The sequence below is a fragment of the Lontra canadensis genome, unplaced genomic scaffold (assembly GCF_010015895.1).
Source record: "Lontra canadensis isolate GAN:19392208 unplaced genomic scaffold, GSC_riverotter_1.0 scaffold2, whole genome shotgun sequence".
NCBI lineage: Eukaryota > Metazoa > Chordata > Mammalia > Carnivora > Mustelidae > Lontra > Lontra canadensis.
Genome location: NW_022630996.1, coordinates 29943607 through 29959044, shown reverse-complemented (window position 1 = coordinate 29959044; position 15438 = coordinate 29943607). Strand labels below are relative to the sequence as shown.

At 36.9% G+C, this 15438-nt stretch overlaps 1 protein-coding gene across 3 annotated transcripts in view; it reads right to left on the bottom strand.

Annotated features, from left to right (window-relative positions):
- DOCK4 (dedicator of cytokinesis 4) overlaps positions 1 to 15438 on the bottom strand; it is a 428176-nt gene that overhangs the window by 230058 nt on the left and 182680 nt on the right. For all 3 annotated transcript variants that reach the window (XM_032871243.1, XM_032871262.1, XM_032871253.1), the window contains exons 2-5: positions 10132 to 10215; positions 7849 to 7889; positions 5782 to 5837; positions 1298 to 1394 (exon numbers count right to left, since the gene is read on the bottom strand). In XM_032871243.1, coding sequence (XP_032727134.1) covers positions 1298 to 1394; positions 5782 to 5837; positions 7849 to 7889; positions 10132 to 10215 — 278 coding nt within the window. The remainder of the gene's footprint in view (positions 1 to 1297; positions 1395 to 5781; positions 5838 to 7848; positions 7890 to 10131; positions 10216 to 15438) is intronic.

Sequence of the window (15438 nt, the reverse complement as noted above, 5' to 3'; positions counted from 1 at the left end):
CTGCCTGCCTCTCTGCCTACTTGTGATCTCTGTCAATAAATAAAATCTTTAAAAAAAAAAAATTCTGGAAGGGAGATCTGCATTTCCTCTGTAACCTCTCAGCACAGATCCCTTGAGTTCAGTTACCTGGACTTGGCATTTACCTCATTCCAACAAAGCTCAGACCGGCATTTCATCTAAGACTGTCTTGTGGATTTTCGTAATGAGTCCTAAAGCCACCAGCTCCAGGAGGGCGTGGTCAGTGAAATCCAACATCAAAAGGGATTTTATTTTTAAGATTTTCTTGCCTCAGTGAAATATCCTATTGCATTTTATATGTAACAGACAATGAAAACTGTCATTCTGTGCCAATGTCCTTCACTAATTGGGATTTTCTCTTTGACAAGCTGTTTCAAATCATTTTGTCAGGCTAAGTACACCTTTGTATTTTGAATGCACTCCCTTCAAATGATTAAGCTGTTCTATAAATGTCTTTGAAAATAAAAGGAGAAATAGCATTCATCTTCCTCAAAGCTTCACCACCTCCAAATGTGTGCATATTCAGAGACCCAAAGTGAGGGCACTAGATTCACATCAGAACCCCAGCCCAGCCATTTTCCCACTGCGTAGGCCACAGCCAAGAACCTCACTCTGCCTCATGTTCCTTGTTTGTAAGCTGGGGATGTTCACGGTCATCATTTCCTTGAGTGGGTGTATGGAGTTGATGAGGCATTGCATATGGCGTACCTCCCCATGGTTTGCAACAGTAAGCTCTCAGTAAGTATAATTTGTTCTAACAGGTAAATAAATACATAAAAACATACTCTCTAAACATTGACCTGACCTTTTTTTTTTTTTCCAAGAAATATTCCTTTCTTTTGTATATTTAAAATATTCTGGTTCATTTGGCCTAAGGAGTCTGTCATTTTCCATATATTGAATCATTTATAGAAAATTAGAATAAAATACCACCGATACTCCAATTGCACTGAAAATAAATTTTTCTCCTTGAAAATTAAAAATACTCAGAAAGCCTGACACTAACTAGTTCCATGTAAACCATTCTGATCGATGAGATGCCAGAAAAATCATCTTTTACATTCCTGCATCTCGAAAAAAAAAAACTTAGAGAGCCCATGCTTAGTGGGCACATGGATTACAGCAAGATTATGTCTTATTAGGCTCTGTATTTCTGACTTCTGGAGGACCCCTAGTGCCTTAAACCAGGTGTTCAACAATTAGTCGGTGCTAACTCCTGTTCAAGTTTTTCTTAAAACAATTCTCTATCCAAAAATTATGACGTTAAAAAGTTACTTACCACATAGAGCTGTTTCCACATGGTTCCCCAGTCTCTTAATGTTGATGTCATTTCTGTTATAACGGAGTCTTCAGTGGGAATAACCATTTCAAATTGTCTGTGAAATTAAAAGAGAAAAACAAAGTCTATGTGCAATTATCATAGATAACAATTTTCTTTGAAATCCTCTGAAAGATAAAAGTGGGAAAGGAAACTGCCTATTATTTTGGGTTCTGCAGACTGTAATGAGGATCTGATTAGAGACCCATGTGAGGAATGTTATGTGGGTCATGGCAGAATAATACCAAAAGGTCCAGCCACTTCATCCACATCAAGTTTGAGGAGTGTGGTCAGAAGCAACAGTATCAGAAGACTTCTGCTCCAGCCACAATGTGACCACTAAAAAACAACTCATTTAACCTCTCAAGCCCAAAAGCCTTCATGTAACATGAGGTCACCAAGTCTGCATAAATTATGAGATAGCTTTTGCTTTTCAAGCACTATGACCATAGGACTCAAAGAGAGTAACAGACTTTTTCAATGATCAGGGTATTATGGCTGCAAACATCTAAACTAACTTAGTGTTAGAAATATCTAGACACCAAGGTACAGATTAAACACTCACTTGATCTTTTATTTTTTTTTAAAGATTTTATTTATTTATTTGACAGACAGAGATCACAAGTAGGCAGAGAGGCTGGCAGAGAGAGAGGGAGGAAGCAGGCTCCCTGCTGAGCAGAGAGCCCAATGCGGGGCTTGATCCCAGGACCCTGAGATCATGACCCGAGCCGAAGGCAGAGGCTTTAACCCACTGAGCCACCCAGGCATCCGCACTCATTTGATCTTATCAACACTTCGTTTTTATTATTTGTACATGGGACCATGAAAAACGCTTAGTCTCTTAGTAATGTTATCATGCATCATTGAACTTAAAAGCTTTTGCTATCAAAGATGTTCCAATAGCCATTGCACAATGTTCCTCTCTCCGATTAGGGTCCTATACCGTTCCTGTTTCTTCCCTAAAAGCAAAACACTATACTTAGAAAACATTCATATCAACATCTCCTAGTGTATGTAAGTGGTCCTGATATTGCATGAAGCCATGCACAAAAATAAAATCCAAATTTCCTTTATCTTCCATATCTGTCTTTGACATACAACAACCTTTTTTTCCCTCATCTCAAATTTGGTTTTTCAAATTCTTTTCAGTGTGTGTGCAGGTTAAAATGCCTAAGTGGTTATTATCAGTACAACGTCTCAAAAGAATGCTACCAGCTATTTGATAGGACTTATTTTCTTAACATGTATGTATTTTTTCAAGGACAACATCTAACAGGTACAAGGTAACAGCATTTGAGATGCCGAACCAGGTTGTCTAGATGATCAAGGGAAAATTACTTCTTAGCATGAGGCTAATAACTGCTCTGTTCTTTTGTGATGTTATATCCAAAGGGTGTATAATTGTCGCGTGTAAAGCCTTCTTGACAGCAAGTAAGAGAACTAAAATCTTCACCAACCGAGGCTCATTTCCTCATTTCATAGGGCTGCTAAAGTACTTGCTCTGTATTTCCCTTCTTTCTAGAGCTTAAACACAGCTGAAAATGTAAAAGTGGGATTTAAAACTAGGAAAGAAAGTAAACAGTAGTATAGGAACTGCAACACACACAGAACCTTTTATCAAGTCTACGTGTGACATTTTCAAATTGGTAACGCCTTTATTTTGCTTTTGGAGCAGCCGTTGCAATTTAAATGATGAATATTTGGAGACAGAGATTATAAAATGATCAGATGTAAGGTCAAGAAGGGAACAATGAATTTCCAGGACAACTCGACGCCCTACTTAACATTTAAAACGTGGCATGACCTCATGCAGCAATTAAACACTACTGAAGGGGCCTCGTTGTTCATAAACCGTAATTTAACTTAAGGACCCCCATCAACCCGACAATGCTCTGAAGACCCAGGAACCAACAAAAGGGCAGTTCCATCTGTGAGACGTTGATTTGGGATTTGTTCAAACAAAATGTAAATTTTTAAGAAGGCTGACAAAAATCACCATTTTTGGTGAGGCAGCTGTTTCCTCTTAATTATATCAAAACCAAAGTCAATGTTCAAACAGTTGTAAGTAGTGGCCCTTAAAATTACATTTTGTTCAGTTATCCTGAGATATACTTTGCAGCTACTTAATCCTGGTGGGCCATCAGGCTGCTGATCCTAAAATAAGAGATGTTTATATCAAAATCCCAAAGAAGTCCCTCTTTGGGAAAGCAATTATCTGGTAATACGTGTTCTCAAATGTTTTCAGGCTTAAGTTTTCTTCCAGTTAACAGTCCCAGAATCTAGGATCTCAATCAATTCCAATAATTTTGTTTCTTTTTAAGAAAACAAACTTGGGGGGCACCTGGGTGGCTCAGTGGATTAAGCCTCTGCCTTCGGTTTGGGTCATGATCTCAGGGTTGGGTCTCGATCCTGGGATCGAGCCCTGCATGGGGCTCTCTCCTCAGCAGGGAGCCTGCTTCCCCCCTTCTCTCTGGCTGCCTCTCTGTCTACTTGTGATCTCTCTCTCTGTGTCAAATAAATAAAATCTTTGAAAAAAAAAAAAAAAAAAAACAAACTTGGGTTCTACCCTCAACGTTCTCCCGCTACTTAATGTTCATGATGCCTTGTGTCACATGGGGAAGTGACAACCAAGTCTTAAATTTACACAACTAAATTTTGAGACATCTATAGCCTTATTTAAACTTCCTCAGGCTCAAGGAAGGGAGCCAGACACGTACCAGTTACTGTCTAGGACAAAAATAAATAAGTAAAAGAAGGCACTTGTTTTGATAATAACCCACCCCATTTTGCTTTGAGAGGGAGGACTTCCACTGGGTGGAATGATGCTGGACATCGTCTTTGCTAGCATCCTCTATTTCCCTTGCTTGGGGTGTTCGGTTGGGGCTGAGCAGCCCTTTGATCTACAGAGTTAAAGGGGTAGGGTGGGGCTTGGGGCAACGGCAGCAAAGAGAACTGGCTGCACGTGTCTACCTAGCTGGACACCGTTAAGGGTCAGGGTAGAGACCCTGGGGTTTCCACACTGTCCAGCCCAGATCACTAGAGCAGAAAGGTCAGAACAAAGAGTGAGCCTATGGCCAAAGTACCTTCTATGGTTTCCTCTGGTTTAATTGAGGGGGGCTGGACAGTGTCAGAGTGAGCCTGGTAGGAGAACTCCGAAAGGACTGTTTACTTTCCTTGATTCATTTCTGGTGGGTTACAGCTACACAACCTTCCCAAAGGACACCCATTTATTAAAAAGAGTAGTAGCAGTTGTAATTATTCATATCAGAATTATGGTTTTAATCTACTAGTTTAAATAATTACTATTGCTACTGCTAGTAATAGTAATATTGTTTAAAGTAGCATATACGTGTGTGTATGTGTGTGTTTCTGCGTATATGGATACACAGTATAAGGATCTCCTACAGTTTTATCTATGTAAGTAACTCTCAGGGTATTTATACCATAGACTCTCGCCCACCTGCAGAAGTTATTTCAATGCACTAAGATTAATACTTTACCTTTATAGACAGTGGATATAATAATCATCCACATAAATAGCATCCTTGGAACTCTTTTGGTAAAATTCAAGTTTGAAGATCTCATTTACTATGATTTAAAATGTGCTTTAGTCATCCAAGTAAACTGCTATTTTTTTCTATTTGAAGTAAAATGTAATTTTTAAGGATGAATCTGCATTGTTTCTTCTGTCATAAAATGACAATCATTCAATGGTCCAGTGAGTATTCCTTGTGGCACTGGCAGCTAATGTTTGGGTCCAAACCCACGGCCCACTGATAATGAACGGTCTGCTCATGATAACTGCTTAACTAAGCAAGTTCTACTGTTTTACACTATGATATTTTATTTGAATGATCTGTTATTCTGACAGCTGCTTCAAGTCCTTTTGGAAATAGACTAGAAAACCTTCTAAAATGTATGAGAGGTCTTGGGTGATCAATGAGCTCAATCAAACAATAAACAGAAATGCCATTTCCTAAAATAGAAGAGTGGCTTTGTGAAGTGGTCACACAAGGATACGGTATGATCCTGAATTAGGAGAAAACAGTCAGACTTGGCTGCTTATAATCAGTGGTGAATCTAGGAAATTCCTGGGGTTTGAAACATGACTCAGCACTCCATGGGTTGGCTGCCATGCTTCTCCATACAGCAGGAAACCAAAAAGAACCAACTCCTTCTGCTTCAGATTAGGCTGATTCCATGATCTGTGGACAATGAGAGACCTGTGATGCCCTAGATTTTCCTCTAGTCCAACACACCCAGATGGAGAGTACTACATTTTCTCTACCAGCTGCCTTTGTGTAATTCACCTTTATCAAACCACAAAGACAATGGCATGATCTCCTGTAGTTCATTTGTCAAGACAATTACTAAGCCTTTCAAATTCTCAACTAAGCAATGGTTCTGTGAAAATCCTCTCACTATTAATAAAACTCATTTCTTACCCTTTGTTCTTCACACAGGCATTTTTCAAGTGAACGTAGCTGGAAGGAAAGATACCCTGTGGGAGAAAACAGGAGGTTATAGCGCTCGCTGACTGATAACGCAGGAGTGTTTGCACAAGTCAAACGCGTAAAATACAGTCATACAACCTGAACAGTACCAGAACAGGGAAAAACAACATCTCTACCGCACTGGATCCATTCCTTTTATTTCCTACTATTCACTAGTTTACAAATTCAGGGATTCTCTAAAATAATTTAAAAAAATTAAATCTCACTCAAAAGTATATTCTTTATAAAATAGAAAATCTTTAAAATTTTCAGGAATTCTGCATAGAAGGCATGTTACACTGAATAAGAATTTTTAAAATATTGCATAGTTTTTTTAATATTGCATTAGCTTTTGTTTGTTTTGATAGTTGTTCCTTTTCTTCTCCCTGAAACACTCATGTCTATTTTAAAATATACACGTTAAAAAAAAAAATACCATTATGAATTGGGAGACAAATCATATATTATGTGTTACGGAAGATCTTTGATGGAAACGCAGCAGCAATTAATCACCAGGCTACATACCAATGGGACAAAAATTAAACAAAAGACAGCATGCTACCTTAAAGCTTTTTACTGTAGGGAAAAGATAGGACAAGGAAATTGTTCCTTTGTTCTAAATGCGAAGTTGAAAGAAACAACATTAAAAAAATTAGCATCAATTTTATTGTCCATTAAATGACAATATCCTCTGAACGATTTTTGATGTATCATCAAATGACAAATTCAATTAAATATTTAGGAAAGCAAACGTCATTTGAATATATTATCACCTCTGTAGATCCAAGGATAACATAAAACTTAATAAGCAAATTCTGTACATACAACAGTAGTAAACAGACACATATGTTAAAAAATACATATTTTTTTCCTTCAAAATTTAACCCAATATGGTAGGATTAACAAACAGAGTAATTATAATTAATAAGAAAAAGTCAGAACTTGAGGTCAGAGGAGTGGCAGAAATAAGCTATAATACTTTTTTTTTTTCAAAATTATTCTGAATGAATAATTAAGTACTGAAACTACATTTGCATGTGCCTTGCAGATGTCCAAAAATAACTTTAAATGAGGGCTAAAGTATTTTAAAAAATTAAATTTCTACATTCTTTTGTCCCTCAGGCTCTCCTTTAGAATGACCAAAAATAAATGAAATATAGTTATTAAACATAGCTGGGTGATCTAGAAAAAGGTGTGGTTAAGCAGAAAGACAGGCAGAAGAATTTAGATCACTAACATTATATTCTGATAATAAGCAATGATACAATTTCTTATCTACAATCCTAATAAAGCCAGAATTAAACAAAGAAATGAACATGATATGCAAGAGAATATTACAGACTGTGGGAAGTTTGGATGAAAGTTGGAGAGATTAGAAAAAAGGAGACAAATACAGATAATAAATAGTAAGGATGTGTGTCAAGGTCATAAAGTATACAAATGAAAGGTCAAACAAAAATCATACTACTTCCTACTGTAATTCCTGAGGATGTATATGACCATATGAAGGATAATGAGTCTTAGTTTTCTGTCTGGAATGGTAAGAACAGGGAGAGCTTTATAATATGGTTTCTCCATGTTTCACACGCCCAAACCCAAAAGGGAATCTTATTAAGCTGCTGAAATCCACATGATTCTCCACACCACTCTTTTGCAAATGGTATCACAGAAAACTCCAAGATTAAATACCTTTATTCAATTTTTCTTTTGGAATATCTATTTCCCCTGCTTGAATTTTAATTTCACTCTCTCCTAAACTAACAGTTCAAAAAGATTTTGTTTATATAGAAAGAGCTTATTAAGGTCTTCTCAGTACAAACTGCAAGAACTACGTAGGATTATCATTTCAGTAGCATGTCTTAACGATAATCCAAGTTCAAAGGAATTTCCAAAATTATGAAAATCCGTATTGCCATTTGGCATTTCAACTAAGACTCCCAACTGTAATTTCAACTGTAAAATGAAATAAAACTTTTTAAAAATCCCGTAATTATGATTATGAGTAGTATTTTTTATTACCTTGACATTTGGGTTTTTTAAGGCAAATCCTCTGTACCACCCTGTGGAGAAATAATCATGGTCATTATTTTGATAAACCATTGTAATATTTTAAAGAAAAGAAATGACTACAAATAAGTCTGTCCTTTACTGATGGAATTTTACCTTATAAATAAGTATTCTGTGTATGAACAAGATGAGAGTTGGACTGGGCTCAAGTGATTACTAGTTTAAAAATCCTATTAATAAACTGTTTAAAAAATTGTAATGGAAATTTATTTGGAAAATAGAAACATGCATAGTGGAAGCACAAGGTTTGGAATCAGAGCATTGGGCTTAAATCCTGGCTTTGCTACTTATCAGATTATTTTATTTTGGGCAAGATAATTTATGTGAGCATCTATCTCAGGGAACTTCAAGAATCTGCACAAGATTTAATATGTTTCCAATTTCTCTTTGCCCAACTACAAGGCCCAGACCTCACCAAAGTATAGGTAGGGCTCAGCCAACAGTCATAGGGTAAATTTGCACTTCCTTGAGCCCATCATCTAGGGGTTAGGATTAGTCTGATAGCATAAGAAGAGGGAAATCAGGTATCATCCATCAAGAAAAGTGATGGGTACTCTTGTCCTAGCAAAATGTCCTAGCACCTGAGCTCACCCTAACTTTTATTCTATAAAATGCCTATGACTCAACCTCCAAGCAACTCTTAATCAGTATTTTACAGCACTATCCTGAAAGAAGAATGTTATCTTTTTATAGTTTAAAACAAGTATAGGGTATATATATATGAAAATGTATGGTAAATATATACCCCCATAAATGTATTATTTTCAACTTATAGTTTCTTCAAGCATAGAACCATTTTGTTTATTGCTAAGAAATTACCATATAACAAATATTTTGTAGTATTAGACTTTATTGATTAATTGAATTTTTAAAAATAAATATTTGAACTTCGTATTTTAATATTAAAAATTTATATAAAACATTATATAAAATTTATATAAATATTAAATACAAATATTTAAACATTTTTTGTTCCTTATAAGATATATTGTAAAATGCCATGCCTAACAGCTTTTAAATCAGTTTGAAGAAAGCAAAATGAATTGAGCAGAAACTATCTATCTCAGGATTAAGGAGATCCCTTAAAAGCATATCCAAGAAATATATCCATTCTTAAATAATCATTTTAACAGAAACCAAAACTTTTTGAGAACTGCAAAAGTCTCATAGAGAGGTCTTTGTCAAAGGTTTTAGGTTACAAAACTGCTTCCGTTAGCTATGGAGTCCATTTTCATGCAACAATTCAAAACAGATTTTATATTTATCTGTATACAAAGTAAAAAACAGACAAAATAGAACTGACAATAACATGGAAGACCTGATTATATCTCTAAAGATATCATTCACAGTATACAGAATAAATGTCCATGTATTACCACCATTTAATGCAAGGTTTTAAGTAAATCTGACAGTTCTGTTTGGAGGAACACAGTTTAATGAATCTTGACATGACAGAATGTTATCATATTATAAGTTCCTATTAAGAACAACATTTCAGGAGGAAAATGTGTAGTTTTGGATATACTGATAGGGCTTTAAAATGTGGTCATCTCATTAAAGAGAAAAAGAAAAGTCATTTCAACTGGGATCTTTGTGAGTAGGAGAGCTTAAGGATGTTTCATGGAACAGGATTGGAAACATTTGACAACATATTAAGTATCTTGATTTAATCAGTTACATGTTGCATAAACTAATAACCATAAAGTTCTTACAATATATTCCACAAACATTTCATATGCACTGAACAACTTTAGTTCAAGTTTCGGGGTGGCAGGGAAGAAGATAGCAGGACTAAAGTAGAGCTGGCCTTGGCAGAAGTCCTCCCCAAGCTATCTGATTACCTAAACTTGGAGAAGCCATTTCTGCTCTGGACCTCTGTTTCTTCCTGTCCTGGGGGACCTACTAGACCCTTGAGATTCTGAGAAAGATCTTCTAGTTTGGCAAGGAGTCATGAACTCCCACAAATACAGTAGCCTCAACTGTTTTCTATGGTGGGATCTAGTGAATATAAGGAAATCATGTTAGGAAAAATGTATCAGCTTAAAACAGCAAATGATGCTTTTCCATAAGCCAAACACCGAATATGCAAGAAACAGGCTTTGTCAAAAATGGCTCACTGTGACCACTGGAAAAATCCAGAAATCAACAGAAGGACAGAATTTGTAAGCATTATGAACTGTCCAATGGTGAGGAGGTTGGTCATACAACCTCAAGCAATCTCATTAGCCCACTTACCATCACACTTCTCCAGGATCTGAACTGTATCTCCAATTTCCAATGACAGGCCATAGGGTACAGTTCCTCGAAAACTGGCAATAACTGTAAGAGATGTTATAGAATATATGAAGATAATCATATAGGTTATAGCCAATTATACTGCTCACTATTATATGTCACTGACTAGGAAAAATGAATGTGAAGAGGAAGTACACTTTGAGAGCTAAAACCTGCTGTCATACTTAAATTTTATTTATTTTTGAAGAGCGTCAATCTTAAAGTTTACATACTTTGCCAACTTCTGGGTGAAGTAAGTGTTACAAATATGAATTTTAAAGATATGGAATTTACTAAAACAATACAAAATATCAAGAGTATCACTCAATAACCTATGTGACAAGGTTATTTCCTCACAAGATCTGTGCCATTCTTGCTTACTGCTATATTCACACGTCACCCGGACGGCTTGCCCACAGTTGTTACTCAGTACATATGTGCTCACTAACAAATGAGGAATACATATCCTCCTTGCTGTTCAGCTTGGTTTAGCCTTTCTATTATGTTGCTTGAAGGAGATTTCTCTTTCCTAGACTAAAAGCTCCTAAAGAGAAGAGACTGCATCTATTTACTTGCTAACATGTCCCCAGGGCTTAGCCAAGTATGTGGCATAAAAGCAATCTTCTTGTAGTAATCAATAGTAACATTGTATTTAGTCATGACTAGACTCCTTTCCTAGGATTAAACACACAGCCACCATGACAATTCCCATATGCCTTAACTCTTGAAATAGGGCGTGGGTGTCCAGGGGTGTGGGTAGGATGTCACCATTTAGCCTTACCTAGTGGTTATAGACTGACTAGTTTCTGAAACATTTCACAGGGCAGGGCAGGACTAGGATGTTAGTATCGGATGAAGTGTGTATAGGTTAGTCATCTCTGGGTACCTAGAGGAGTTACAGAAAGAATGAAGCACAATGATTCTCCCCAGGAGAGTAATGTCTGAGTCAAAAAGGAGACAAGTATGGAGAAATAACAAAAATGCACCTCAATACATGAAAAAAAGAAAAGACATCTCCGGATCAACACAGCGTACAGTAATCAACTCTCAATTTACATTAAAAAATTTTTAAAAAGATAGTAAATGCTTTGATTTTTAAAAGATCAAAATTTTGAAAGTGAATTTTATAATTCTGTCTGAGAGAGTGAGGTTTAGATACAACCTCAATCCTCAAAATAAATTAGTGCTACTGTTATGAATGTATTTTAAAAGCTTGAAAAAACACACGAATCTGTAAAAAATCAGGACATGCCGATAAGTAATGGGCTTTTAGAGAGGTCTGAAGCCCTTTGATCATCTTAAAACAAAATTAACAGTTGAGATCAAAACACAGGACAAAAAACAGTACATGAGATGGATGAAAATAACTGTAGAGTAACCAAGTTAGAACATTTTAGATAAGCACTAATTTGTGATGTCATTCTCTAACTATAACCATAAATACCATATGACCTCATATTGATGGGCTAGAAGATGTTTGCTCAAAAATAATCCAGGGTCTGTGTATCTTGACGGATTATCTCAAATAACTTCCAGAGACCTCTTCTTATAAAAGATTACAACTGAACAGATAGTAGACTAGTAACAATTTAAAAGACTCCAGAGCAAGCTTGCACCCAGAACTGCCTTTCTGTATTGATGAAGTTACCTTGACCACTCACAAGCCTAGTGGTTCCACACTGCTCCTCTTCGAGATCTAAATGCATGGACTTCCCAGCACAGCTTTCTCTATAGCTCTAAGCACTCATAAATGTCCTTGTAACTCCCAAGGCTGCATTTCTCTCCTGGTCCTCATCACCTCCTTGAACAGTTAGTACCATTCATGGACTTCATTTCCTCCTCCTCCCTTCATGCTTCAGCCCACTCAATCCAGCCTTCATTCTGCTCTGAAACCACTCTAGTGAAGTCATCATCCCCTCACTGTGACCATATGCATATGACTTTCAGGAGAATGCCTTCTCTTGAACTGTGTCTCTCACACTCCCCAGACTTCTTCTGTAGACATTCTTTTATTAGCCCTCTTCATGTCATCCAGCATTCTATGCTATAAAACAAAGGAGGTGGACAAGGTGCCCTCTGCTCAGTCATACCCCAAATCACAGAAAGCTCTTTCTTACAGGCCTCAGTGCCTTTATACATATTATTCCCTTTTGGGGGGTTGCCTATCCCACTGCTTATACACTGCGAACTATGAGTAGTCTTAGTTTAAGTTCTAGCTCCAAGGTTAGCTCTTTTGACTTCCTGATGCCATCCTTTTCCTCTTCTCATCTTCGCTTCAAGTGGAATCAATTACTCTCATCTGTGCTCCAAGAATACTCTGACCGCACCTTAAATAAGGTAAGGCACCATATAATATTATACCACTTTATTCATCTGTGTCTACTTGAGAACATGAACTATTTCTTTGTTTTTTTTTTAAGATTTTATTTATTTATTTGACAGACAGAAATCACAGGTAGGCAGAGAGGCAGGCAGAGAGAGGAGGAAGCAGTCTCCCTGCCGAGCAGAGAGCCCCAGGCAGGGCTCGATCCCAGGACCCTGGGATCATGACCTGAGCCAAAGGCAGAGGCTTTAACCCACTGAGCCACCCAGGCACTCCGAGAACATGAACTATTTCTAATCCAGTATATACGAGTATCTGAGTACAGGAACAGAGAATGAACACACACATGGAATAAATAAAGCCACTTAAAAATGGAACCCAAGGGGGCACCTGGGTGGCTCAGTGGGTTAAAGCCTCTGCCTTCGGCCCAGGTCATGATCCCAGGATCCTGGGATTGAGCCCTACATCGGGCTCTCCGCTCAGCAGGGAGCCTGCTTCCCTTCCCCTCTCTCTGCCTGCCTCTTTGCCTACTTGTGATCTCTGTCTATCAAATAAATAAATAAAATCTTAAAAAAAAATGGCACCCAGGTTTTGGAGACTCACAAAATATTAGCGTCACCTCCTATAGCTGAGAACACCTAAAAGTAGATATTAAACTGCAGATCACATTACAGAGTGGCACTTTTTCAAGATATGGTTCAGGCATGACTTTGAACTTTACCCTCTAAAATGTCAAGCCATTCTCAATCTTCAAGTTATACAAGTAACTCCACCTTGCAGAGAAGTAAACTTGTCAATGGATGGATGAACACTATACTATTTACGCTTCAGGTTATAAAAGAGAAAGTTGAAAGGGAACGGCCGTTCTGAGCAAAGAAGCAAAAGATTTCAAAAAAGGAAGGGCCCATTTTTATTAGTGGTCGTGTGTGATGTATTATAAACCAGGCAAACTTGTTTAGCAAAGCAAAGATTCACAAGATAACATAGGCTTTCACAAAACCTCAATTTGCATTTCCATCAAATATACTATGTGTTATTTTTAGATTCCATTATGGATACAACTTTCCAAAAAAATCCCTTTAAGTTTCTTCAGGCATTTTTGCATGAAACCAGTTTTTGTTTTTTTTTTTTTAATTCTTTTTATTTATTTATTTATTTATTTATTTTTAAATTTTTTATAAACATATATTTTTATCCCCAGGGGTACAGGTCTGTGAATCGCCAGGTTTACATACTTCACAGCACTCACCATAGCACATACCCTCCCCAAAGTCCATAACCCCACCCCCCCTCCCAACCCCCCTCCCCCCAGCAACCCTCAGTTTGTTTTGTGAGATTGAGTCACTTATGTGAAACCAGTCTTTTGAACAAATAGGTGACAATCCACTTTGTCCCCTGCTATTCTAAAGAAGCTATGTCTTTATACAAAAGTCTTCAGTGTATACTTTCCAGGGGTATTTCCCCTGCCCCCGTAATACTGGGGTCTACTAAACATGACCACACACTGGCTTGATCCCTTGATTCCCTTTAGTTTTCTTATAAACTGAACAACTTTAGTAACTACAGAAAAGATCACAGAGAATGAACTCTTCACAGAACTGAAAATGTAAAGGTCCAATACTATTGTTTCAGTCATGAGACTTGAGAGTATAATTTTAAACAGCACATACAAACTACCGTATGTGGGTTCATTACTGCCCACTTGCTATTACGTAAAAAAAAAAAAAATTTGGATTAACAAACATGCATATAAACTGAAGTTATAACCAGGTCTTTTAAAAATACCTCTGTAAAATCAAAGTGTTAAATGTAGAACATAATCATCTTGAAAATCATACCATAAACTGCTGCATATAATCACTCCTGTTATTCCTTTATAAAATAATAATCTGTTTAGTATCTATTGACAATTTATCTGAAATTTAACGGCTGTGAGAAACATCCTCATATAGACTTGGAAATATTTTCTATGAAGAAGATGAAAAGCACAACCGTTCTATGAAGTAGGGACTCATACCTTAGTTTCAGTGATACTGTTTGTTCACGCAAGCAACAAATTCACATTTTAAAACTTTTAAGCACTACAGAGAAACTAACAGAGTTCTAGGACTTTTAAAACCAAAAATAGAAAAAAAGATAAAAAAAATTACTCTAAGTCAATCACGTAGCTCTACAACACAGACAATAACAAGTTCATCATCATTGTCAAAGTAATATTTATGTGATTCTGCGCACCACAATTCAAGCCTGGCAAAGGCTGCCCCTTGCCCTTTGTGGGCTGACAATCTAAGATGAATGGAACATAATGTAAAAAAATAAAATAAAATAATGGAAATGCTTTGTCCCTTGTGACACAAAGGAAGGAAAATCATCTCTCAAAGTGAGAGTTTGGGCTTCATCTTTCTAATAGTAGGATCTCCAACTCATGAACAGGTCGTGGTCTGAAAGGTCACTCGGGAGCTGACTATTTACAACAGAGACCATGGTGCTATTGTTCTCAAATTCTGAGACTAGCCCACAGAATCTATTTAATACAAAAATGAAACTGCTGGTTTTCGCCACAAAAAAAAATGTGCTATGACTGTACCAGAAACCAAATAAGTATGTTGATGTGAGCAGTTGTAAAATCCTGAGGCACCGCAGTAATGGAAGACAATGGGGAAGCAAGTGTGGACCATGGAGGCACTCTAAAGGAATGCTTCCTCACAGCATATTTAAAACTGGTTCTTGCCTGTGTCCACATTCATTTCACATTGTACATTCAGCTCTGGCTTGTCACGGATGTATCTACATTTAGGTTTATCAGTTTTGAGTCATTGGTAGGAGGGGCAGCACAAATGGAAAAGTGGAGAAGGAAGTAGGATTTCTGAAGGACCTGGACAAGAGCTGGAGGAAACATAAAAAGGGAAAGGAGATTAATGAGAAATTCTTTCCAGGGACTTTAT